Raw genomic sequence first — 27,120 nt, 5'->3', positions numbered from 1 at the left:
ATAAAGTATCTTTCTGGAGGAAGATACGAAAACGCTATTTTGTAACCTTGGGACAGCATGCTCAGAATATATTGACTTTTTGTTATGCTGGCCCAAAGAGGGAGGAAATTCTGAAGCCTTCCTCCCACTGGCAGGGACAAGTCATTGCGTTTTGTTGGTTGGCGCAGGAGGATAGAAAAGGACATTTCCTTTGCCCTTTCCCTTCTGCGACGACCAATTTCTTCTCTTGGGTTTTGGCATTTTGTTCTTGAGCCCTTTGAGATTGAAAAAAAAAAAAAAAAAAAAAAAAGCTTAACTTGCAGGAACAGGAAATGACTTATTTTTATGTGCTGTCCTTTCTAGGACTGAATCCAAGTCAGGACCAAATAATAAATCTTCCAAGAACGGTTCCCCCCAACAAAGCTTATTTTTGGATGCCGCATCCCCCGGGCAAGGTCTTTAGCCACAGTGCCCTCCTGGCCGAGTTAGGGCTGCAAATCTTGCTGTCATTCTAATAGATTCTGCTGAAGTATCTGAAATAAAGGCTACAGCGGCTGACAAAGTCGAATTTCTTGCTTTGGTGAGTCTGCCATAATATGGGCTTTGAGTTGATTCACCCAATATTCCATATTTCTGGAGACACAAGTAGTCGCCATAGCTGGTTTAAGATTGCCCATAATGGATTGCCAAGTCCTTTTAAGTTGCTGATTCATCCTTTTATCCATGTGATCTCTTAATACACCCATATACTCGAATGCCAAGTCAGTTGACCTGGAGACTTGGGAAAAAGCTGCATCTAGTTTTGTTTTTTTATTGCAAAGTACCGCTGGATCTTCGTCAAAAGGAAAGAGCCTTTTAAAGGCTTTAGAAAAGAAAGGCTTTCTTTCTGGCTCTGCTCATTCCTTCTTAATAGCCACAGAAATTACTGAGTGCACAGGAAAAGTACGATTTTTAGACTCACAGAGACCTGCGTACAGCCCGTCATGCAGTGATAATTATCTTCTTAGCTCTTCCAGACCCAGCGTAGTATAAATTGTTTTTAACAGGCCATCTACCTGTTCTAAAGACAGTTTGTATTTAGAAGGTGCATTCTCCATACCTTCCTCCTCCTCATCTAATTCTTCCTTAGAATGGGAGGGGGAATGTCCCTCTTGGGTAGGAAATGCCATTGAATGGTGGCATCCAGCTTTTCAATGGATGCAATCAAATCGCTGAATGCGGAAGAAGCTTCTTCTTTAACTAGCGAATCAATACACATTTGACACAAGGTCTTCTTCCAGCCTTCAGGTAGTTTTGCTTTACATGAAGACACTTCCTCCGGAATCGGCAGATATGCACATGCCCCGTTCCTCCCTTCTCCCCCTGCAACTTCCGGTGGAAATTACGCCATGCACCTGCTTAGTGGGCGCCACCCCTTCCGGATACCTCACTTCAGGCAGATGCAGTCACTGAATGCCATCCCCAAGATGGCGGCGGCGTTAGGGGAGGCAGGTGGAGCAAAGGAAAAAAACAAAAATGATGTCCGCTTGTACTTCACCGCCACCCAGGAGTGACGCTCACAGCAGCCCAGGCTCTCCCTGAGCACTTCAGAGAGGGAGAAGGAGCCCATCCAGCAGCACCCTGTGGAATGGGAGGAACCAGCTCTCCGAGGTAAAAAGAGAAAAAACGGTGGAGCAGGAAGCCTGGCCTCTCAGGACAGCACCAAAGAGTTCCTGACTCCCCACCATGTGTTCCTTAAAGGGGAAAAACTGGCAACATGTAGGAAGGAGCCTCCTTTTAAAGTTCGGTGGAAGAGGTGTTTCCTATTGGCAAGGGGAGGAGCCACTCTCTCTCAGGTGCTGTCTTAAAAGACATTAAGGGAAAATAGAAATAGTATAATCATTTTGTATTTAAAGACACACAGCGCTGCACTATAAGGAAATTATCGTTTTTATTAAGTGTGGTGAATCACTGAGAGTGTTATAGCAGCTATGGAGATATTTGTATTGTATTTACACTGGTATTTAGATTAATTTTAATTTTTGGCACCGATTGTCTCTTCACACTTTACATTACACAAATTGTCTAGGAGAGCCAGAAGGGCTGTCCCTACTTCTTCATTGTGGAATCCAGGTATGACCTTCATAGTTATGCTGATCCAGTTATGCTGTTATGTCTATTATGCTAGTTATGCTGATCATGTCTATTGCTCTTAGCCTCCTTCAAATTGCTGCTGTGATCGGACTTCCTGTGGCTACGTTCATTGTCCATGGTCCTACTAAGTAGCCACCCTCACCTGCTTGCATCTGAGATAGACTAGGGAATATGGACCATGGACAAAAAGGTATTTGTAGTGTGCATACAGTAGTGCACGTTAGGGTTGCAACTAACAATTATTTTCATAATCGATTAGTTGGCAGATTGTTTCGATTAATCGGTTAAAAAACCTTAAAAAGTGTGGTGTATAATTTGGTTAAGTTTAAAAAAAAAGGGAATTTATTCTTAAAATATCTATATGAAGTGGTAAAATATAAATAACCAACTACAGTATATGGTTAGGGAGCAAAATCTCGAATCCACTCTGAGAACAACAGACAGAAGAGATATATACTGTATATACTATTAGAGGTTAAATCTGGTAAATATCAGACTCAGATCAAATTTTTTTTTTTTTTTTTTTTTTTAAATAAAAGTTAGACTGTTTTGCAGATTTTCAAACAGAACTGTAATATATTATAATGGGGCCATACAAAAACAAGGTCTTCCTTCCGAAATTTTTTTTTTGTTTTTAAGAACGTTCGATTTTCCAATCGTTAGTGGGGTGAAATCGACCTTAGTTTTCAACCACAGTGACGGGAAAATTTATAAATAGAAAACTTTTTGGTGAAAGGAATTTTTAGACAGTGTATGTGGTTTTTGTTCAGAAATGACATTCACTTTAAAACAGAATGTTAAAAGTAATTGAAAATTTCAAATAACATTCTTTCATTCAGCGAATGTACAAAGATTTTTCGTATGAATATTCTCTTCTGAAAATTGATCCGTGCGGCCAGCATAAGGCTCGGTACACAACTATGCAGTTTGCTTTTGATCTGTTTTTGCAGTGCTTTTTCCTGTGCGTTTTGACTTTTGCGCACGTGATTTTGCTGCGATTTGCGTTTGATTTTTTTTTTGTCAATTTGTTGTTGGGCAGATTAAAAAACAGAAATTGCTGCAAAAACACATTACATGCTTTTCTGCAGCTTCTCCATTGAAGTATATTGAACCAAAAAACGCACAGTTTTGCGTTGCAAAAAGTCCTTGACCCTTTCCAAATACGCAGCAGCTGAAAAAAGCACAGATGTGAATGTGTCCCATAGGAAACCATGTTAACCACTTCAGCCCTGGAAGATTTGGCTGCTCAATGACCAGGCCATTTTTTGCGATACAGCATTGTCGCATTAGCTGCACAGTCATGAGACGTTGTACCCAAACAAATTTGATGTCCTTTTTTTCCCCATAAAGGGAGCTTTCTTTTGGTGGTATTTATTCGCGCTCGCCCCTAGTGGCCAAAAAGACGAAGCTACGTAAGGCAACGTCGTTTCGCCCAGCCGTGGCCATTCTGCTGCAGTAAAACTGTGGCGGCTGGTCAGCAAGCAGTTAAATGAACTGTAGTGTGTTTCTGCAAAAAGCACCAAAAAATGCATAAGTGTGAACCAGGCCTAAGACGTTTAGTGACAATGGGGTTAAAAAAACCTAAAAACCCAAAAAAACAAAATTAGCCCTAGTACAAAAAGAGCAGATAATCGCTACTGTAAAGGGTTCATTTTTTTACAGTAGCGATTTGCTCTTTTTGTACTATAAAAGGACTAATTTTTTTTTTTAAACCCCATTAAGTTACTGGTCATTTAATCGATTATGAAAATAGTAATCGATTAATTTCATAATCGATTAGTTGTTTTGGCCCTAGTGCACGTTTCCACCAACAACCAACTAATGTGCAATAGTCATTCCAAACAAATGGAAGTGAGAGGGTTGGTACTTCACAAAAGACATTAGAAAGGAGGCTTAACCCCCTTCCACCAAGCGTACGCAGATGTGCGGCCTCGGCTTTCGGGGGTTATACCGGGATGATGCCCGCAGCTGCAGGCATCATCCCAGTACCATTTTTGTTTAGAGCCGGCGATCGGCTTTCCAGGTATAACAACAACCCATGCGGCTAAAAGCCGCTCGGCTGTTATCCCGGAGGAGCGGGAGTGGACGCTCCCCCCTTCCCGCCGATTTGAATGGGCCTGCCGATTCACGAACGGACCTGATTCACGATCCGCCACTTCCAGAGGCTAGCCACAGACAGCTTTGTTCCAGTCTCCTGATTGTAAACACGGAAGTGACATCACAACGTCACTTCCTGTTTACTCGGCTGCCAATGGCGCCGGTTTAAAAAAAAAAAATATACATTTAAAGCGTCGCCTATGGAGATTTTTAGGTACCGTAGTTTGACGCCATTCCACGAGTGCGTGCAATTATAAAGCGTTTGGTATCTATTTACTTGGCGTAACATCTTTCACATTATACAAAAAAATTGGGCTAACTTGACTGTTTTTTTTTTTAAATACATGAAAATGCCCCTTTTCCCAAAAAGTTGCGTTTAAAATACCGCTGCACAAACATCGTGTGACATAAAATATTGCAACAATCGCCGTTTTATTCTCTAGATACTCTGCTAAAAAATATATATAATGTTTGGGGGCTCTAAGTAATTTTCTAGCAAAAAATACGGATTTTAACTTGTAAACATCAAATGTCAGAAATGGGCTTAGTCATGAAAATAAAAAGATAAAAGCACAATAAGGAATGATTTACAGGATAATTAAGCAGTGTATGGATGATTTTTGGAGAATATGGATATCATTTAGTGTCACTTTACGTATGTGGCTGTCTTCTTAACAATGTTCAAAATCATAACCTAGCAGCCCTTCATAGAATGTCTGCAGGGGGCTGACAGAGAAGATCCTGATTGCTGTCATTTGGTGGAGGGCTGCCAAGTTACGATCTTGAGCGTTGATGACCTTCTGTAATTAAAAGGTCTTTTCTCCTTGGTGAGTTTGGATTACCCATTTGGTGGTGGATATCAACATCACAGAGAATATTGTTGGAGTGGTGTTTGAAGTGGTTTCACAAAAAAAGGATCAGTGGTTTGATTTGAGGCTTCTTTTATGTTTTATTTTTAGCCCTGGTTCACCCTTATGCGATTCGGGAAACGTAGTGAATCCTGTGCGTTTCCCCGCATCGCAATCGCATAGCGTCCATGTGATCTGCTGGGGGTGTCACCCCAAAACAGATTGCAAAACGCAGTGTGATTGCCAGAATCGCATTGAATGGGCATGACCCCCCATGAAATGTGATTCATGTGCGGGGGGGGAATTGCTGCACCATTTTGGCGCAGATGCAATAAGATTTCAGCCATACAAAATGTATGGCTGAAATCCCACCGTACAGACGTCTTATGGGATATGCACAGGAATGCAGTATGATTCCTGTGCGGATCTGATCGCATAAATGTAAACCCAGGCTTAGTCTTTTATATTTTGGACTGTGTTAAAGTGAAGTTCCACCCAGAAATGGAACTTCCGCTTATCCCGTTTTTCCCTCCCTCCGGTATCACATCTGGCACCTTTCAGGGGGGGAGCAGATACCCGTCTAATACAGGTATTTGCTCCCTCTTCAGGCGAAAGATCACAGCAGTATCCACGGCGACCTATGCCATGTCCGGACCCTCCTCTGTCCCCCCCCCCCCCCCCCTGTCTTCTGGTAGAGACACAGGTCCCAGAAGACAGCAGGGACCAGTCAAAACGTGCAGCACGATTCGGGCATGCATAGTAGGGAAACAGGCTGTGAAGCCGCAAGGCTTCACTTCGTGAGTCCCTTACTTAAGATGCCGGGGGACAGGTCAGCTTCAGGTGAGGACATCGCAGGCGCTCTGGACAGGGAAGTGTCCTTATTTTAAGTCAGCAGCTGGAGTATTTGTAGCTGCTGACTTTAAATTTTTTTTTTGCAGGAGGAACTTTGCTTTAACAGGTTATGTTTTTTAAAGGATAAGTTTACCTTTCATTACATGTTACACCCATATTCAGGGTGTAACATGTTATGAAGGGACTGGCTACAGCAACCCCCCTGCTCCCCGATCTAGCAGCTAGCAGGGGATCTTATCCCTCCCCTCCCTGCTAGCTGTCACAATAAAAAAAATAATAAATAAATAAAAACGTATTCAGTGTCCTGTGTATGGAAAACTACAAGGCGCGGCTGTCAGCTTGTAGTTTTTTAATGATCTACTGAACTACTACGGTGCTGTGGTAGTTAATTTATTCTTCCTGTCGTACGAGCAAGCCGATACACTGACAGATCTGCAGGCGACCTGCATGGCATCAGCAATCTGCTGATTGCTGGTGCAATGCTTTACAGGCTCCTGCAACAAAAAATAATAAAATGCACATTTATTTACCAGAAAAAAAAAAAAAAAAAAGTTAAATTTATTATTTTTTAGTGAACTTATCCTTTAAGTGCAAGTTCTGTTATAGGGCAAAATAGGTTAAACAAAAAACTTATTCTGGTATAGTATGGGGCCTACAAACTATGCTTAATCAGGTCAAAGTGCCTCCACTGCACCTCAGTAGTAAAGTTTCAAGGAAAGGGTAAAAGAAACAAAGGGGTTGATTTACTATACTGGAGAGTGTATCTAGCGCAGCTGTGCATAGTAGCCAATCAGCTTCTAACTTCAGTTTGTTCAATTAACAGCTTCAGCCCCGGAAAATTTGGCTGCTGAATGACCAGGCCATTTTTGTGATTCGGCACTGCGTCGCTTTAACTGACAATTGTGCAGTCGTGCGATGTTGCACCCAAACAAAATAGACATCCTTTTTTTCCACAAATAGAACTTTCTTTTGGTGGTATCTGATCATCTCTGCGGTTTTTTTTTGCACTATGAATGAAAAAAGAGCAACAATTTTGAAAAAAAAAAAAAAGCACATTTTTTCCATATATTATTAAGTTCCACGTCTTGCGTCACCTCCAGAGACCAGTACTACCGATTACCGCGGACTGCGTTTTACTATATGCTTACCAGTATCATTAAAAATGTGAGTATAAACTTAATATATGGCACAATAAAAGCTTTTTAAACGGGTTCACGCTATGGACATTCCCTCTATTCCATGGTGGACATATCCTAAGCCGGCATAGCAACACTCACAGTACGGACCTGAGACATCCAAGTGCTACACAGGGGCAAACACTGTGACCGCTCATACCCCTGTAGGGGTGTCCCTATTTGATGAGTGCAAGCACAATAAGACCTCGGCTAAGGAGTACCATCACAAGACCATTACTTGAATAAGGAATGGTTTTTACAAACACCATCTTCTAATGAGAATTAACCCTCTCCAAACCACAACTCAAACAAAAACTTTCTGAACCACTGAATTATTCAAAAGACTTTTTTCACCATAATAACATACCTTTATAGCAAGTACTGGGCTTATGAGGCACAAATCACTCGTTTACAGTACAAGCACCAGTCACTTTATAATCTAGCAAAAATAGCACTTTGTTGCACTTAAATTAAATGATATACAACATAAGTATTCACATATGTGTAACCACTAAGTAGTTTTTATTTTTGGTAAAAGTGATACCCATTTATGGTTTTACTGTATTTTTATTTATTTTCTTGTTGCATAATCTTGCATACCTCTGTATATTTCTATATATTTAATTAGTTTCACCCACATTCTCAACCTTTTTTCAAACCACAAACAACATTTAAAGGAATAATTTATATTAATTTTCTAATATTTACACCAGAGGATGTAATAAAATTGAATAACAAGCACCAAGTGGAAAATAAGTATTCACCGGCCTTTCAGGCCACATCACATATAAAAAATCTTTTGATTTTCAATAGTGGAATTGGGTTCAAGTTATGCTTCCTGCAAAATAGTTATTCCATTTATGAAGTTTTCATTGCAACATATGCAGCCAGTAATTTCTAACCACGAAAAATCGCATTACAGCAGAGCAGCGCGCCCCTAGTGGCCACAGGGCGAAGCGACATAACAACGTCATTTCGCCCAGCCGTGCCATTCTGCCACAGTAAAACTGCGGCGGCTGATCGGCAAGTGGTTAAAGTGATTGTAAGGGCTCTTTTTATAAATTTTTTTTTAAACAACAAAAACATATCATACTTACCTCCACTGTGCAGTTGCACAAAGTGGCCCCGATCCTTGACTTCTTGGGTTCCCCGGCGGCTCCTCCTCTTATCAGATAACCCCCCCAGGAGAAGCATTCGGGGGGGGGCTCCCGAGTCCAGCATTCGGCATCCATAGACACGAATGTCAGACTCAGCCCCGCCCCCACATCATTGGATTTGATTGACAGCAGCGGGAGCCAATGGCTGCGCTGCCATCAATCTATCCAATCAAGAGCCGGGACCCCTTGCAGAGAGGGACAGCACGTCTCCGGTAAGTAAAACAGGGGGGCTGCTATCCTGCTTAAGGGGACCGACGTACAGCTACGACAGTTCACAGGATCGTGCCGACCTGCCGCAGTATAATGACGCGACTGGTAGGCAAGCAAAAAAAAAAAAAAAAAAAAAAAACCACCACACCTGGAAGCTGATTGGGTTCTATGCGGAGCTGCACCACATTTGCACTCTCCAGTTTTTAGAAATAAAAACTGGAGAGTTTCCAGCCCATTAGAAAAAAACTGTCCTGGGACTTCAGCATCTCAGCGCCTCTCCGATTCCTTAAAATACAATGAATTAACCTCCGATTTACTGGCTGTGTGTGAATTCTTCCTATGTGTACCCTTCCTGCAATGGTATACGATCATAGTAGGTAAGGTCGAATAAAGGCAATAGTCCACCCAGTTCAACCTGTGTAGGTGTCAGTGTCTAATTATTTCCCATATCCCTGTATGTTGTGTTCCTCAAGATGCACATCTAAGAGTCTCTTAAAACTATCAATACTCCCTGCTGCCACCACCAATTGTGGAAGAGAGTTCCACATCCTTATTGCCCCGACAGTGAAAAACCCCCTGCTGCAGTTTAAAGGTTAAACCGCTTCTCCTCCAAAATCATTGTGTGGCCCCCGCATCCTCATACTCCTCGAGATTGAATAGTTTTTTTCTTATGCATTAAGGTATTTGTAAATCGCTATATCTCCTCTCAAGCGTCTTTTCTCCAGTGAGAATAAATTTAGTGTTTGCAGTCTTTCCTCATGATTTAGGTCCTCCAGTCCCTTCTTTGGACTCTCTCCAGTTCCAGCACATCCCTTCTGAGGACTGGTGACCAGAACTAGACAGATGTGGTCTAACCAATATTTTATAAAGTGGTAGGATTATTGATCTATCTCTGGAGTATATCCCTTTTTTTATGCATGCTAATATTCTGCCAGCTTTGACATTGCATGCTTTTGCTCAATCTGTCTTCTACTAGGATCGCCAGATCTTTCTCCATCCTTGATTCCCCCAGCGGTTCTCCCCCCTAGTGAGTAGTTTGCATGTATGTTTTTAGCCCCCAAGTGCATTACTTTACATTAAACCTGAATCACACACATAGGTGGGACTTGATGGACTTGTGTCTTTTTTCAAACTCACCTACTATGTATGTAACTATGTAAACTTCAAGACCTGAACAAATTAATGTAGTTGCCTACTACCATTAATTTGTTCAGGTCTTGCTGTAAAATTTCTATATCTTGATGTGAAGTTATTGCCCTGCTTAAAAGCGGAGTTCCACACAAAAATGGAACTTCCGCTTTTCGGAACCCTCCCCCCCTCTGGTGTCACATTTGGCACCTTTCAGGGGGGAGGGGGGGTGCAGATACGAGCGGTTCTCGGCGTCGCCTGCCGACATCGCTGGACCCTGGGACAGGTAAGTGGCCATGTATTAAAAGTCAGCAGCTGCAGTATTTGTAGCTGCTGGCTTTTAATATTTTTTTTTTTAGCTGATGTAGGTGGACCCCCGCTTTAATTTTGTGTCATCTGCAAAAACTGAGATTGAGTTATTTATCCCATCCTCTATTATTTATGAATAAACTGAATAGAATTGGTCCCAAGACAGAACCCTGGGGCACCCCACTTACCACTCCAGACCAGTCTGAGTACACGTTACTTATCACCGCCCTTTGGACACGCCCCTGTAACCAGTTTTTAACCCAAGAACAAATCTTATGGTCCATGCCTGCAGACCTCAGCTTGTAGATTAAGCGCTTATGGAGGGCTGTATCGAATGCCTTTGCAAAATCCAGTAGACTAAATCCACGGGCCTTCCCCTGTCTAGATGGCAGCGCACTTCCTCGTAGAATATTAACAGATTAGTCTGGCAAGAATGACCTTTCGTAAACCTATGCTGATGACTACTTAAGATATTTTTTTCCTCAGTAAATTCTTGGATATAGTCCCCTATTATCCCCTCCAAAAATTTAACAAGGATTGATGTTAGGCTGACTGGCCTGTAATTTCCAGGGATTTGTCTCTGTCCTTTTTTGAATAAACCTTTGCTCTTCTGGCATCTGTGTAAAACTCATCCTATGTTCAAAGTGGTATTAAACCCAAAAACGTAATACTACTATGCGGATTACCAATTCTTAAAGAGATAAGCCCTCAGTGTGTTTTTTTTCCCAGCACCGGATTTAATCACTTATTGACTATGCAGCTTCTTTATATGTTGTTTTAATTCTTGCCCATATTTAGGCTGGTGCCAAGACCGATGCCCTGGGTTTCCTGATCCGGGTTTTCTCTTGCTGTAACCTATGGAGCCACCCCTGTATGCAGGGACTAGAGTTGTGCCTCCTTATGCCTGCATACACCAATAGAAACACATAGCCCCATAGCACAGGATGGAAAGGCACTCCCCTGCTCCTTTCTCTTCCTACCTTCCCCAAATTAAACAGACTGGCTGGAGACTGCACTATCCACTCTTTCCCACGAAGACCACAGGTTCAGGTAAGCAGCACAGAATGCAAGAGGTTGTAAACGGCAAGTGCTGGTACAAGAATTTTATCATGCATTAGTCTCCCACATATTTGCAGCCACTAGACTAACAATAGCTAGGCAATGGAAAACATCCACTGTAAATTGTGAAGCAGTGTATAATAGAGTACAGACATTTTGATAAATGAGAAACTCACAGCCATTTTAGCTGAAACGCAATCAAAATTTACCTAAATTTAGCAACCCTGGATCTTATACTCTTACCTCATACCTTCAACATGACATCTTTAGTGATATTAAATTGATAGCCCCCTGGGATTCCTCTCTCTTTCTTCTCCCACTTTGACCCCTTTCACACTGGGGGCGGTTTGCAGGCGGTATTGCGCTAAAAATACCGCCTGCAAACTGCCCCTAAACAGCCTCCGCTGTTTGCTGTTTGTTCAGTGTGAAAGCCCGAGGGCTTTCACACAGAAGCGGTGCGCAGGCAGGACGGTGATAAAAGTCCTGCAAACCGCTTTTTTGGAGCGGTGTATTCACCGCTCCTGCCCATTGAAATCAATGGGACAGCGCGGCTATACCGCGGCAATGTACGAGGGATTTTAACCCTTTTTCGGCCGCCAGCGGGGGTTAAAACCGCACCGCTAGCGGCCGAATACCACTGCAAGAACGACGGTACAGCAGCGCTAAAAATAGCGCTGTTGTACCGCCGACGCCCCCACCGCCCCAGTGTGAAAGGGGCCTTAGTCGTACTTCTTTTCTCTTTATATACCTAAACTGTATTCTCCCCCTAGTTTTACATTTTAAGTCTACTGATGCTCCTCTATGTACATTTCTGCAACATCTATTCACCACAGTTGCGGTGCAGTGGCACCGTCTTTCCAGGGTTAAAACGTGGTGATGAGGCAACATATCACCTCCCAGCCACCTGTCAATTGCTCTCTGAAAAGCGACCTTGCCGTGCACACTCCTGGGTTTATATGGGGCCTCCACTGTTGCAACCCATGATATTCAGCTTGAACCAGAGGATCACATCAAGATCAGATCATTATTTATTTATTTATTTCAGGTACTTATATAGCGCCGTCAATTTACGCAGCGCTTTACATATATATATTATACATTCACATCAGTCCCTATACCCTCAAGGAGCTTACAATCTAAGGTCCCTAACTCACATTCATATCTATACTAGGGCCGATTTAGACAGGATCCAATTAACCTACCAGCATGTCTTTGGAGTGTGGGAGGAAACCGGAGTGCCCGGAGGAAACCCACGCAGACACAGGGAGAACATGCAAACTCCAGGCAGGTAGTGTCGTGGTCGGGATTCGAACCAGCGACCCTTCTTACTGCTAGGCGAGAGTGCTACCCACTGCCCCACTGTGCCGCCACAGAACTATTTAGTGGGCAAAGCCCAGAGCATTTACCCAAAACGTAGATACAGCATGCAGAGCATAAAATATTATTTGGATTACAAAACGGTATTATATTTTATCAGTAAAAGTAATATTTTAAAAATCAGCCCAAGTTTGTCTTTTTTTCCTTTTTTTTTTCTTCTAAGAGTTACATTACCTGCTAGCAATTTCTGTATACCGTAGCTGTAGTTTTTCTTGAAGATTATGCTGCAAAATTAAAAAGAAGTGCATTTTAAGATCCACCCCCAAAAAAAAAAAAAAAAAAAAAAAAGATCTTACATGCAAATATTTTGACATTATGCTCTACAATGTACCCTCAACTGCAAATTGAAAAACACACAAATAAGCATTCACGTTTCTGGATATAGAAAGAAGCTGCTGGCAAACATCAATCTCTTTGTAAGCTGGTTGGAGCCATCTCTAGCCTTCAATTCCCTCATCTATACATTCACCTTGAGCTTTACCATTACACCATGTTACACAAAGGTTGCACTAAAGTGAAATTTTAAAGCGGTTGTATACCCGCAGATGAAAAAAAAAAAAAAAAACACCTGTAAGGTAAAAAGGCATAATGAGCTAGTATGCGCTGCATGCTAGCTCATTATGAAATACTTACCTGAGAACGAGGCGTTGGTATCTAATCCCGGTTCACGCCAGCGGCTGCATGCAAAGTGAATATCTCCTAAATCGTACAGGTTTAGGAGATATTCATTGTTCCTAAAGGTAAGCCGTATTATAGGCTTACCTGTAGGGGGAAAGAAAAAAAAAAAAAAAAAAAAAAAAAAAAAAGCGTATACAACCGCTTTAAATCTGTAGACTTTATGTCTGACTTTTTCTAAATGTATTGCTATTTGTTCCCTACTAAAACCAAGGAGATATAAAAAACACGTATTCATAATTCAGACCAAATTAAAGCCATATTTGTTCCAAGGAAAGGGATATAAAATGTTAGGGCAGACTAAGAAATGCTAAAATGTACATTATAATCTCTTAAGATGAGAAGAGGGGTTTACCATAGAGGTTTTGCATGGGCAGACACTGAGGCAGGGGCATCTCAATCCCGCCTTATGTATGTATGTATGTATGTATATACACAGCTTCGTATTGAGGTGGTTACACTGAAACCATAGTTGAGGCTACAACCATGATCCTGATGCCATTTATTTTCAGGAGGCAATTCCCTATTTTGTAATGCTAATTAATAGTTTTGTGGGCCTCCAGGTGGTTGACCAAATCATGTCTCCAAAGTAGTGTATCTTACAAATGATCAGCTGCTAACATTACGCATGTCTCATATACCATGCAAGATAATCAAATCAAGTTATAAAACGATGCGCTATCAAAATGATAAATATAAATATATAAATTAATAAAGTGGTATTGTGCTCTCTCGTGACACGTTTAAAATGTCCAAAATACTATACATTAATGTGCAATAAACTTCAATAAATAAATGAATAAGAGTGCTTCAAATAAGCCTGTGAAAATATATATATATATATATATATATATATATATATATATATATATATATATATATATATATATATATATATATATATATATATATATATATATATATATATATATATACATACACACACACACACACACACACACACACACACACACACACACACACACACATATATACATACATACACACACACACTACCGTTCGAAAGTTTGGGGTCACATTGAAATGTCCTTATTTTTGAAGGAAAAGCACTGTACTTTTAAATGAAGCTAACTTTAAACTAGTCCTAACTTTAAACAAATATACTCTATACATTGCTAATGTGGTAAATGACTATTCTAACTGCAAATGTCTAGTTTTTGGTGCAATATCTACATAGGTGTATAGAGGCCCATTTCCAGCAACTATCACTCCAGTGTTCTAATGGTACAATGTGTTTGCTCATTGGCTCAGAAGGCTAATTGAGGATTAGCAAACCCTTGTGCAATCATGTTCACACATCTAAAAACAGTCTAGCTCCTTCCAGAAGCTACAAAACTGACCTTCCTGTGAGCAGATTGAGTTTCTGGAGCATCACATTTGTGGGGTCAATTAAACGCTCAAAATGGCCAGAAAAAGAGAACTTTCATCTGAAACTCGACAGTCTATTCTTGTTCTTAGAAATGAAGGCTATTCCATGCGAGAAATTGCAAAGAAATTGAAGATTTCCTACAACGGTGTGTACTACTCCCTTCAGAGGACAGCACAAACAGGCTCTAACCAGAGTAGAAAAAGTAGTGAGAGGCCGCGTTGCACAACTAAGCAAGAAGATAAGCACATTAGAGTCTCTAGTTTGAGAAACAGACGCCTCACAGGTCCCCAACTGGCATCTTCATTAAATAGTACCCGCAAAACACCAGTGTCAACATCTACAGTGAAGAGGCGGCTGCGGGATTTTGGGCTTCAGGGCAGAGTGGCAAAGAAAAAGCCATATCTGAGACTGGCCAATAAAAGAAAAAGATTAAGATGGGCAAAAGAACACAGACATTGGACAGAGGAAGACTGGAAAAAAGTGTTGTGGACGGATGCCAAAGGTGTGCAATGCTGTAATTGCTGCAAAAGGAGGATTCTTTGATGAAAGCAAAGTTTGATGTAAAAACAATGTTATTTCAAATACAAATCATTATTTCTAACCTTGTCAATGTCTTGACTCTATTTTCTATTCATTTCACAACGTATGGTGCTGAATAAGTGTGACTTTTCATGGAAAACACAAAATTGTTTGGGTGACCCCAAACTTTTGAACGGTAGTATATATATATATATCTATCTATATCTATATCCAAAATATTTGTGCAATATTAAAACAAATAAATATTTCAAGAAAAAAAAATCATCAATGCGATTCAGTGTTGCATCCATGCAATGCAGTGCTGTATCTCTGTAATTCAGTGATAGTGCAATGTTCAAACAATATTAAATACAAAATTCCAAAGAAATATCATCCATGCGTTCCAGTGCTACATCCTTGTAATTCAGTGTTGCATCTGTGCGAATCGGTACTGTGTAGCTTAGTGCTATGATCAAATTAACAGTCCATAAACATTCCAAAATCCATCCATCCATGTGTTTCAGTGAACACAAACTAAAGTGCTGTGTGCTCATATAAGTGCTCCCCCCCGAAGGTGATAGCCCCTCACCTTAGGGTGTGTGACCTTGCGATTAAGCTTGGTCAAAATGCGCCTTAGAACCTCTGAGTTCAGTATTGTATGCTGGATCCTGGATAGGTTACACTTGTGCCTCTGTTCCTCACAGCAGTCCAGTTTATACCTTGGCATATCAATATAAAGAGAACTTCATGGTGCAGTATGTATTACCCTTTATTTAAAATCACAATAAAAACCCACAGTGGGTACTCACAATTTCAAGGCGCTTACAGTGCACCACTCTAAAACAGCGGTAACGATCGAGTGACGGCGGTCGGTATTGGGGTGGCGTACTAATCGTTCCCAACAGATGGTGTGTGTGTGTGTGTGTAGCGTTCCGTCCTGTCCCCTTTCCCTACGCATGTCGATACAAGGGGTATTTTGTATCTTCATCAGGGGTTGATTTAATTGGAGGAGGATGAACCTGTCAGTTAAGCTATGCCATCCGCGGCCATTTTGTTGTGGCCTGGAGACACTCTAGTGCACAACTCATGTAATGCTATGGAAGGAACACCTATATGCCGAAATAGACGGATACAAACGGTGAAGGATAATAGCTATGGATTCCCCATTTTGCCTGTTACATATAATGAAAAACATTTAACGCTGACAGTGCTGCATTAAACTACTCAGGACGAACGTGGGAAGATCAGACCGGCACCCCATACTTAAACCGGCTAACATGAGACATAGAACTATATAAGTATACAATATATCAATACAATTAGAAGTGAATATATTAAAAATAGATAAATACATAACATAGTTACCAAGAATATTGGTGTATGTGTATAAAATTACATAGTCACACCTAAATATATATGCACTTAAAACCACATCTAGGAACATAAAAAAAAAAAAAAAAAAAAATAATAATTACTATACATTAATGTGCAATAAACTTCAATAAATAAATGACTTAATAAGAGTGCTTCAATAAGCCTGTGAAAAAACTAATATATATATATATATATACACACACACACACATATACACACACACACATACATACACACACACACTGTATTGTAGGCACTAAAATGTACCTCCACTGTAAACATAAATATAATTTCTTGTATGACTGACTATTTTTTTAATTTATTTCTCTTCGCTCTGTACCATTTTTTTATTGTACCTAATAAAGTTTGTAAACAAAAAAAAAAATAAAAAAAAAATGTATATTTAAAATACGGCAAAAACCACCAAAACCGATGAGATAGTAATATCATATTTAATATTATCGGGGTATGCTCATACTCAAACGGATTTAATCAATAAGGGGCGGTGTATACCCATTACTCACATCATTCATTTATGTATAGTCATATTAATGTGACATTGTGTTAGGATATATCTAAAATTAAACTACTGTATGTACTCAATGATTACTTAAAAAACATCTAAGATCAAAATCTTTGTATAACCTTCCAGGGGCTAGGGAACCCAACTGGTGTATCCACCGTGATTCTCTTCTACTGATTTCCCTCACATAATTTGAACCCCTCCAATGGCGTTTGGGTGCCTCAAAGCCCCAAAATTGCATACCTACTGTGCTCTTACTGTGTACGTCTCTAAAATGTACAGATAAAAAATTATTATCAAACCCTTTAATGTTCCTCACATGCTCTTCAATACGTTCTTTTAATGCCCTTACAGTTCTGCCAACATAAATTAAAATTTAACCCAGTACACTACACCAACTGTTTCGCAAGAGATGAAGTCCCTGATGGTGTATGTATGGTGGTTATGAGGATTGACAAAATCTTTTACTTTCCTAACGTTATTAGGAACTCTGGTGCAACTATAGCAGCGACCACAACTGTGGAAACCTTTCATATCCCAAAACAGCTTAGGTTTGGGAGGGGGAGATTCTACCACATTATGCACCAGTAGGTCACGTAGATTTGGTGCTCTTTTTTTTTTTTATATACTATCCTGGGCTTCTCAGACAAACTTCTTTTTAAGTGGACATCTTGTTTCAGGATGTTCCAGTATTTATAGATAATTCGCTCGACAGCCTTATTCTGTAGATTGTAGTCCAGAATACAGGTACCCATATCATTGTTGGTACTAGTTTGTTTGATGCTGTCCTTAAGTAGATCCTCCCTATTAAGATTCTTAACTTTCTCGTTCTTTTCCAGAAAATTCTCATGGTATCCTTTCTGTTTCAGCATAGTGGTTAACATTTTGGATTGTAATTCAAAGTCAACTTCCTGTGTGCAATTCTTCTTTATTCTCATGTATTGACCCCGTGGAATGTTGTTCAACCAAGGTCTGAAATGACAACTCATAATGGGGATATATGAATTGCGATCAGTCGCCTTCAAGTATGTTTTTGTTTCAATTCCTTGAGGTGTGCTGCAAATTTCCAAATCTAGGAAGTGTACCATGCTTTTACTGATGTTCCATGTCAGATTGATATTCTGATCGTTGTTATTCATTATTTCAAGCTTTTCTACCAAAAGGTCCTCGTTTCCCTTCCATATGATTAGAAGATCATCTATGAAACACCTGTAGGAGTAAAATATTGGGGTCTCTGTTGTGTAAAATGCCTTCAGACTCCCATCTGGCCATATATAGATTAGCGACGCTTGGGGCGAATTTTACGTCCATCGCGACGCCTTTAATCCGTAAATAAAAAGTATTCTTTTACCAGAAAAAGTTATGTTCCAAACAGAAACTTAAACATCTTAATATGACATTCCGTAGCTTCTTTTCCATCCCATCCTTGTTCTTTAGGGCCCATTTCACTGCTCTCATGGCCCCCCGGTGGTCAATACTGGTATAGAGAGATGCCACGTCACCGGTTGCCATTACCAAATTTTCATTAGAGGTGCACTCATTTAATAACTGTACTGTATGTTTGGTGTCCTTTAGATACGCATGAGTTTCCTTAACAAGGGGGTGGAGATATATGTCTATATATTCTCCTAATCGGGAAGTTAGGGAGTCATTCCCACTAACTATAGGTCTACCCGGGGGATTGCGTCTATCCTTATGTATTTTTGGAATATAATATATAACAGGAATCCTACTTGCTGTAGGGACCAAATATTCTTCCTCATGCTTGTTAAGAAGACCTTTCTCCACCCCATAGAGTATAACCGATTTCAGTTCCTGTTTGTATATTTTCGAAGGATCTGATCTTAATATTTGGTAGATACGCCTGTCTTCCAGAATCCTTTCCATCTCCTTCTTATATTGTTCCAGGGATAATACCACAATGCCTCCTCCCTTATCCGCTGGACGATGTCTTTTCTTTCTTCTAGGCTTCTAAGGCCTTTCTTTATATCCTTCTGTTCATAAATGTTCTTAACCGGGAGTTGTTCCAAATCAGTTGTGACCAATTTCTTAAAAAGATCAATGTATTTATTATTAGCTATATGTGGGTTAAAAACAAGAGTTGTTCCTTAATGGAGTAAAACTATTATCCATTGCTATCTTTTCTACTGGATTTTGAGCATAATACTTCTTTATATTCAACTTGCGAATAAACTTCTGAATACCAATATAAGTTTCAAATTTATTCAGACCCTTTTTTGGGGCAAATGTAATGCCCTGATCCAAGGTTAATGTTTCTTCTCTGGTAAGGCTTGCACCGCTTAAATTGTAGCTACCCTCCCCTAATCCTGATCTTCGCGTCTTTTCTTGCTTCCTTTGTCCGGCCCGTCCTCCCCTTTTCCTATATTTCTTCCATCTTTGGGGGGATGGTGGTCTGTTCGGCCCTTCTCTAAAAAAGAAGAGTCCACTGGGGTTGCCGGTACATCTTCATAAAAGGGGTTATAGCTGTTACAAACTGGTATATGATATTGGTCTGCTGTGGTTCTATCATATCTCACTCTTTGGGGTTTGGGTGAATAGTATTGTCCTTCAACGTAATTAGGACCTCTATACACTTGATTGTTCTTGGGAGTAATAATCTCCTTGTGGTGGGTCCCTATGGTGTTATGGACCCCGTGTTGTGAACCCCTCTGAGGTGTTCTATGTTGGTAGTTTGAATGTTGTGGTGGGCCCCTATATTGTGGGCCCCTTCTTTGAGGTGTTCTGTATTGGTGATAGGATTGTTGCTGCTGGTATTGAGGATACTACTGGTTTTGTGGGCTCTGACCATAATGTTGTGGTTCCTTAAAATAAGGAGCATCCCCTGGTTGATTTTTTTTCTCCATTTCTCCATTGGGGATTATGCCCTTGTGCCCTATTCCAGTTGCCTCGATTGTGTGGATATCCATACTGGGTGGGTTTTGCATCATGTTGGTTGCATCCCCTATTGTTATGTTGGGCGTACTGTCTATTACCACTGTAATCCTGGTGCGGTATCTTACTGTAGTAGGGTTGTTCTGATGGGCCCAAGTGATCTCTATCAACAGGATAATTTATGGGATATTCTTTATTCAAATATGCACTATGCGGTGGTGGTGCGTTTTGTGTTCTGTAGGTTTGAGGTGTTTTGGGGCGCCCTGCCCCCTCGTTGGTAGTGCCAGAACCCTGGGTACCTCCATTATTGGTATTCAGAAGTTTATTCGCAAGTTGAATATAAAGAAGTATTATGCTCAAAATCCGATAGAAAAGATAGGAATGGATAATCGTTTTACTCCATTAAGGAACAACTCTGTTTTTAACCCACATATAGCAAATAATAAATACATTGATCTTTTTAAGAAATTGGTCACAACTGATTTGCAACAACTCCCGGTTAAGAAAATGTATGAACAGAAGGATATAAAGAAAGGCCCTAGAAGAAAGAAAAAAGACATCGTCATCCGTCCAGCGGATAAGGGAGGAGGCATTGCGGTATTATCCCTGGAACAATATAAGAAGGAGATGGAAAGGCTTCTGGAAGATAGGAGTACCTACCAAATATTAAGATCAGATCCTTCGAAAATATACAAACAGGAACTGAAATCGGTTATACTCTATGGGGTGGAGAAAGGGCTTCTCAAAAAGCATGAGGAAGAATATTCGGTCCCTACAGCAAGTAGGATTCCTGTTATATATTATATTCCAAAAATACATAAGGATAGACACAATTCCCCCTGGTAGAGCTATAGTTAGTGGGATCGACTCCCTAACTTCCCGATTAGGAGAACATATAGACATACATCTCCAAACCCTTGTTAAGGAAACTCATACATATCTAAAAAAGGACACCAAACATACATTACAGTTATTAAATGAGTGCACCTCTAATGAAGATTTGATAATGGCAACCGATGACGTGGCATCTCTCTATACCAGTACTGACCACCAGGGGGCCATGAGAGCAGTGAAATGGGCCCTAAAGAACAAAGATGGGATGGAAAAGAAGCTACAGAAATTCAGATTAAGATGTTTAAGTTTCTGTTTGGAACATAGCTTTTTCTGGTAAAAGAATACTTTTTATTTACAGATTAAAGGCGTCGCGATGGACGTAAAATTCGCCCCAAGCGTCGCTAATCTATATATGGCCAGATGGGAGTCTGAAGGCATTTTACACAACAGATCCCAATATTTTACTCTACAGGTGTTTCATAGATCTTCTAATCATATGGAAGGGAAACAAGGACCTTTTGGTAAAAAATCTTGAAATAATGAATAACAACGATCAGAATATCAATCTGACATGGAACATCAGTAAAAGCATGGTACACTTCCTAGATTTGGAAATTTGCAGCACACCTCAAGGAATTGAAACAAAAACAAACATACTTCAAGGCAACGGATCGCAATTCATATATCCCCATTATGAGTTGTCATTTCAGACCTAGGTTGGACAACATTCCACGGGGTCAATACATGAGAATAAAGAAGAATTGCACACAGGAAGTTGACTTTGAATTACAATCCAAAATGTTAACCACTATGTTCAAACATAAAGGATACCATTAGAATTTCCTGGAAAAGGAGAAAGAAAGTTAAGAATCTTAATAGGGAGGATCTACTTAAGGACAGTATCAAACAAACTAGTACCAACAATGATATGGGTACCTGTATTATTCTGGACTACTATCTACAGAATAAGGCTGTAGAGCGAATTATCTATAAATACTGGAACATCCTGAAACAAGATGTCCACTTAAAAGGAAGTTTGTCAGAGAAGCCCAGGATAGTATAAAAAAAAAAAAAAAAAAAAAAAAAAAAAAAAGCACCAAATCTACGTGACCTACTGGTGCATAATGTGGTAGAACCTCCCCCTCCTAAACCTAAGCTGTTCTGGGATATGAAAGGTTTCCTCAGTTGTGGTCGCTGCTATAGTTGCACCAGAGTTCCTAATAACGTTAGGAAAGTAAAAGATTTTGTCAATCCTCATAACCACCATACATTACACCATCAGGGACTTCATCTCTTGCGAAACAGTTGGTGTAGTGTACGTGGTTAAATGCCAATTTAATTTATGTTGGCAGAACTGTAAGGGCATTAAAAGAACGTATTGAAGAGCACGTGAGGAACATTAAAAAAGGGTTTGATAAGCATTTTTTCTGTACATTTTAGAGACATACATGGTAAGAGCACAGTAGGTATGCAATTTTGGGGCTTTGAGGCACCCAAACGCCATTGGAGGGGTTCAAATTATGTGAGGGAAATCAGTAGAAGAGAATCACGGTGGATGCACCAGTTGGGTTCCCTAGCCCCTGGAGGGTTAAACAAAGATTTTGATCTTAGATGTTTTTTAAGTAATCATTGAGTACACACAGTAGTTTAATTTTAGATATATCCCAACACAATGTCACAATAATATGACTATACAATGAATGATGTGAGTAATGGGTATACACCACCCCTTATTGATTAAATCCATTCGAGTATGAGCATACCCCGATAATATTAAACACGATATTACTATCTCATCGGTTTTGGTGCTTTTTGCCTTATTTTAAATATAAAATAAAATTTTAAGTAAGGGTTTGCTAGTAATATATAATTTTGTTTATGTTCCTAGATGTGGTTTTAAGTGCATATATATTTAGGTATGACTATGTAATTTTATACACATCCACCAATATTCTTGGTAACTATGTTATGTATTTATCTATTTTTAATATATTCACTTCTAATTGTATTGATATATTGTATACTTATATAGTTCTATGTCTCATGTTAGCCGGTTTAAGTATGGGGTGCCGGTCTGATCTTCCCACGTTCGTCCTGAGTAGTTTAATGCAGCACTGTCAGCGTTAAATGTTTTTCATTATATGTAACAGGCAAAATGGGGAATCCATAGCTATTATCCTTCACCATTTGTATCCGTCTATTTCGGCATATAGACGTTTCTTCCATAGCATTACATGAGTTGTGCACTAGAGTGTCTCCAGGCCACAACAAAATGGCCGCGGATGGCATAGCTTAACTGACAGGTTCATCCTCCAATTAAATCACCCCCTGATGAAGATACAAAATACCCTTTGTATCGACATGCTTAGGGGAAGGGGACAAGACGGAACGCCACACACACACACACACACACACACACACACCCCATCTGTTGGGGACCCCCCATTACTGGCCGCCGTCACCCGATCGTTACCGCTGTTTTAGAGTGGCGCACTGTAAGCGCCTTGACATTGTGAGTATCCACTGTGGGTTTTTATTGTGATTTTAAATAAAGGTAATACATACTGAACCATGAAGTTCTCTTTATATTGATATACCGAGGTATAAACTGGACTGCTGTGAGGAACAGAGGCAGAAGTGTAACCTATCCAGGATCCAGCATACAATACCGAACGCATAGAAGTTCTAAGGCGCATTTTGACCAAGCTTAATCGCAAGGTCACAGGCCCTAAAGTGAGGGGCTATCACCTGGGGGGGAGCACTTATATGAGCACACAGCACTTTAGTTTGTGTTCACTGAAACACATGGATGGATTTTGGAATGTTTATGGACGGTTAATTTGATCATAGCACTAAGCTACACAGCACCGAATCGCACAGATGCAACACTGAATTACATGGATGTAGCACTGGATCGCATGGATGATATTTCTTTGGAATTTTTTTTATCTAATATTGTTTGAACATTGCACTAATCACTGAATTACAGAGTTACAGCACTGCATTGCATGGATGCAACACAATCGCATTGATGATTTTTTTTCTTGAAATATTTATTATTTGTTTTAATATTGCACAAATATTTTGGATAGAAAATATATATATATATATATATATATATATATATATATATATATATATATATAATATTTTTTTTATTATTTTTTTTCACAGGCCTATTGAAGCACTCTTATTAATTCATTTATTTATTGAAGTTTATTGCACATTAATGTATAGTATTTTGGACATTTTATACGTGTCACGAGAGAGCACAATACCACTTTATTAATTATATATTTATATTTATCATTTTGATAGGCAAATCAAGTTATAAAACGCTGCGCTATTTTGTAAAAGTGATGAGCAGCTATACAGCTGCTCAGTCACTTTTACAAGCAGCAGAAGGGGGTGCTCCGGCTCCATTTTCCAGGTTCTTCTGTCCCACTGGGGAGCCCAGGACTGACCCAACCGGCAGCATCAGGTGCACAGAGAAGAGTGGAAGGACGGAAGTTCCTTCACCTCTTTACAAAGTCAGGAACTGGAGGCAACAAGGATTTTGTTACTTCCGGTTTGTTTGTTTACAAGCAGTTGACGGCTTGTAAAGCATCTGATGTAAATTTGACAGTCCCATCCAGCCACAGCCTGCAAGTCTTTGATAGGGTGCAAGCAGCAGGGCTGGATTCTGCACCTGCCCTTCCACTAAAATGCCGGCAGGTATGCACTGCAGCTTAGACACGCCTTGTGCAACTGGCCTTATGGTGACCATACATGCTCTTGATAAATGTTCAATTTTCTTTCCCAACAGGACTACAGGTGCACTAGATGGGCAACAATGAGACAACCTCCAAAACAGGAACAGTTTTACAGGTGGAGGCTACTTAAATTTTTTCCCCCTACTCATCTTCTCTGTTTTTCATTAGTTTTGCATTTGGTTAAAGTCAGTGTCACTACTGGTAGCATGAGGCGATACCTGGACCCTATAGAGGTTGCACAGGCAGTCCAACTCCTCTAGGATGGCACATCAATACATGCCATTGCCAGAAGGTTTGCCGTGTCTCCCAGCACAGTCTCAAGAGCATGGAGGAGATTCCAGGAGACAGGCAGTTACTCTAGGAGAGCTGGACAGGGCTCAACCCATCAGCAGGACCAGTTTCTGCTCCTTTGTGCAAGGAGGAGCAGGTTGAGCACTGCCAGAGTCCTACAAAATGACCTCCAGCAGGCCACTGGTGTGAAGGTCATTGACCAAACAACCAGAAACAGACTTCACGAGGGTGGCCTGAGGGCCCGAAGTACTCTAGTGGGGCCTGTGCTCACTGTCCAGCACTGTGGAGCTCAATTGGCATTTGCCATTGAACACCAGAATTGGCAGGTCTGCCACAGGTGTCCTGTACTTTTCACAGATGAGAACAGGTTCACCCTGACCACATGCGACAGACGTGACAGGGTCTGGAGAAGCCGCGGAGAAGGTTATGCTGCCTGTAACATCGTTCAGCATGACCGGTTTATGGGTGGGTCAGTGATGGTCTGGGGAGGCATATCCATGGAGGGACGCACAGACCTCTACAGGCTAGACAATGGCACCCAGACTGCCATTAGGTATCGGGATGAAATCCTTGGACCCATTGTCAGACCCTACGCTGGTGCAGTGGGTCCTGGGTTCCTCCTTGTGCGCAACAATGCCCGGCCTCACGTGGCGAGTATGCAGCCAGTTCCTGGAGGATGAAGAAATCGATACCATTGAATGGCCCCCACGCTTGCTTGACATAAATCCAATAGAACACCTCTGGGACATTATGTTTCGCTCCACCCGATGCCAGGTTGCACTTCAGTCTGTTCAGGAGCTCAGTGATGCCCTGGTGCCGATCTGAGAAGAAATACCCCAGGACACCACCCATCGTTAGAAGCATGCCCCAACATTGTCGGGCATGCACACAAGTACGTGGGGGCCATACGCGAGTTCCATTTTGAGTTGCTGCAATGAAATTTCAGCAAAATGGACTAGCCTGCTGCATCATTTTTTCAATTTGATTTTTGGGGTGTCTTTGAATTCAGCCCTCTCTATGTTGATAATTTTCATTTCCATCAAACGATGTGGCATCCTTTCGTTCCTAACACATTACCCAGTCCATATCAGTGTAGATATCCAGCATGTGTTTCCCCATTGAGTACTGATGTGCTCCAAGTGTTCCTTTAACCACTTCAGCCCCGGAAGGATTCACCCCCTTAATGACTAGGTCATTTTTTGTGATAAGGCACTGCGTTGCTTTAACTGACAATTGTGTGGTCGTGCAAAATTGATGTCCTTTTTTTTTGATGAGCGTTTTTTGGTGGTATTTAATCACCTCTGCGTTTTTGTTTTTTTTTTGCGCTATAAACAAAAAAAATGACCGACATTTTTGAAGAAAAAAAAAAATTTATAAATATACATTATATATATACTTTTATAATAAATATCCCCCCCCCCGAAAAAAAACCTTGGTTAGACTTACCGGTAATGGTATTTCTACGAGTCTTTCAGGACAGCACCTGGAGAGAGCGTAGCTCCACCCACTTTCCCAGGAAACACTGCAGTCAGTTTTCTTTATAGACCGGACACTTCCACCATGGCCTCATTTGTTTAAGAGTACATCCAGCCATGCTGAAATTAGATAAGCAGAACATAGTAATAACACCACATTTTATAATACTTTATAATGCTTTAGGGCGGGTCATCGGTGCTGTCCTGAAAGACTCGTAGAAATACCGTTACTGGTAAGTCTAACTAATGTTTTCTCACCTCGTCTTTCAGGACAGCACCTGGAGATTATAAAAGAGTACTTACTCTAGGGTGGGACCACCGCCTGTAGGACTTTTCTGCCAAAGGACTGCTCTGATGCAGAGAGCAAATCCAACCTGTAATGGCGGGTAAAAGTGGAGAAGCTTGTCCACGTAGCCGCCTTGCAGATCCGTCCTGGAGAAGCCCCTGCCCGTACCGCCCAGAATGCTGCTACTGCCCTGGTTGAATGGGCCCCCACTCCTGCGGGAGGATCTACCCCTGAAGCTTTATAGGCTTCATTGATGGCCATTCGTAGCCACCTACCTATGGTGCTTTTGGGCCAGAGAATAGTATAAACACTGAATTTGATTTTCTGAATTCACTTGTGATCTTCAGAAAATGTAGTATACATCTCCTTACATCTAGGCTGTGAAAGTCTCTTTCCCTCATGCCGGATGGTGAAGGACAGAAGGTCGGGAGAACTATCTCCTGGGACCTGTGGAATACCGTTGAAACCTTAGGTAAAAATCCCGGGTCAGTTCTCAGCACTACCCGGTCCGGAAATATAGAACAGAAAGGTTCAATAATGGACAGGGCTTGCAATTCGCTCACCCTCCTGGCTGAAGTGACTGCAACTAAAAGTGCTAATTTAAGCAACTAAAGACTAAAATTTAATTGTCGCTTCCTCTAGAGGTTCGAAGGGTCTTTTAGTCAGACCCTCTAATACCAGAGATAAGTCCCATTTTGGGAAAAACTTAAAAGGTACTGGCCTAGCTCTGGTCAGTGCCTTAAAAAAAAAAATCTAATAAGCGGATCCTGGGATAATTGTCTTTC

General features: G+C 40.7%; 1 protein-coding gene across 1 annotated transcript in view; it reads right to left on the bottom strand.

Moving 5' to 3' along the window:
• NDUFA7 (NADH:ubiquinone oxidoreductase subunit A7) overlaps positions 1 to 27,120 on the bottom strand; it is a 52,416-nt gene that overhangs the window by 19,327 nt on the left and 5,969 nt on the right. Inside the window, exon 2 of the mRNA XM_073594468.1 lies at positions 12,499 to 12,548. Coding sequence (XP_073450569.1) covers positions 12,499 to 12,548 — 50 coding nt within the window. The remainder of the gene's footprint in view (positions 1 to 12,498; positions 12,549 to 27,120) is intronic.

Source organism: Aquarana catesbeiana, linkage group LG01 (assembly GCF_042186555.1).
Source record: "Aquarana catesbeiana isolate 2022-GZ linkage group LG01, ASM4218655v1, whole genome shotgun sequence".
Classification (NCBI taxonomy): domain Eukaryota; kingdom Metazoa; phylum Chordata; class Amphibia; order Anura; family Ranidae; genus Aquarana; species Aquarana catesbeiana.
Note: the sequence above shows the minus strand (reverse complement) of the source record. Positions and strands in the feature narration are given on the sequence as shown.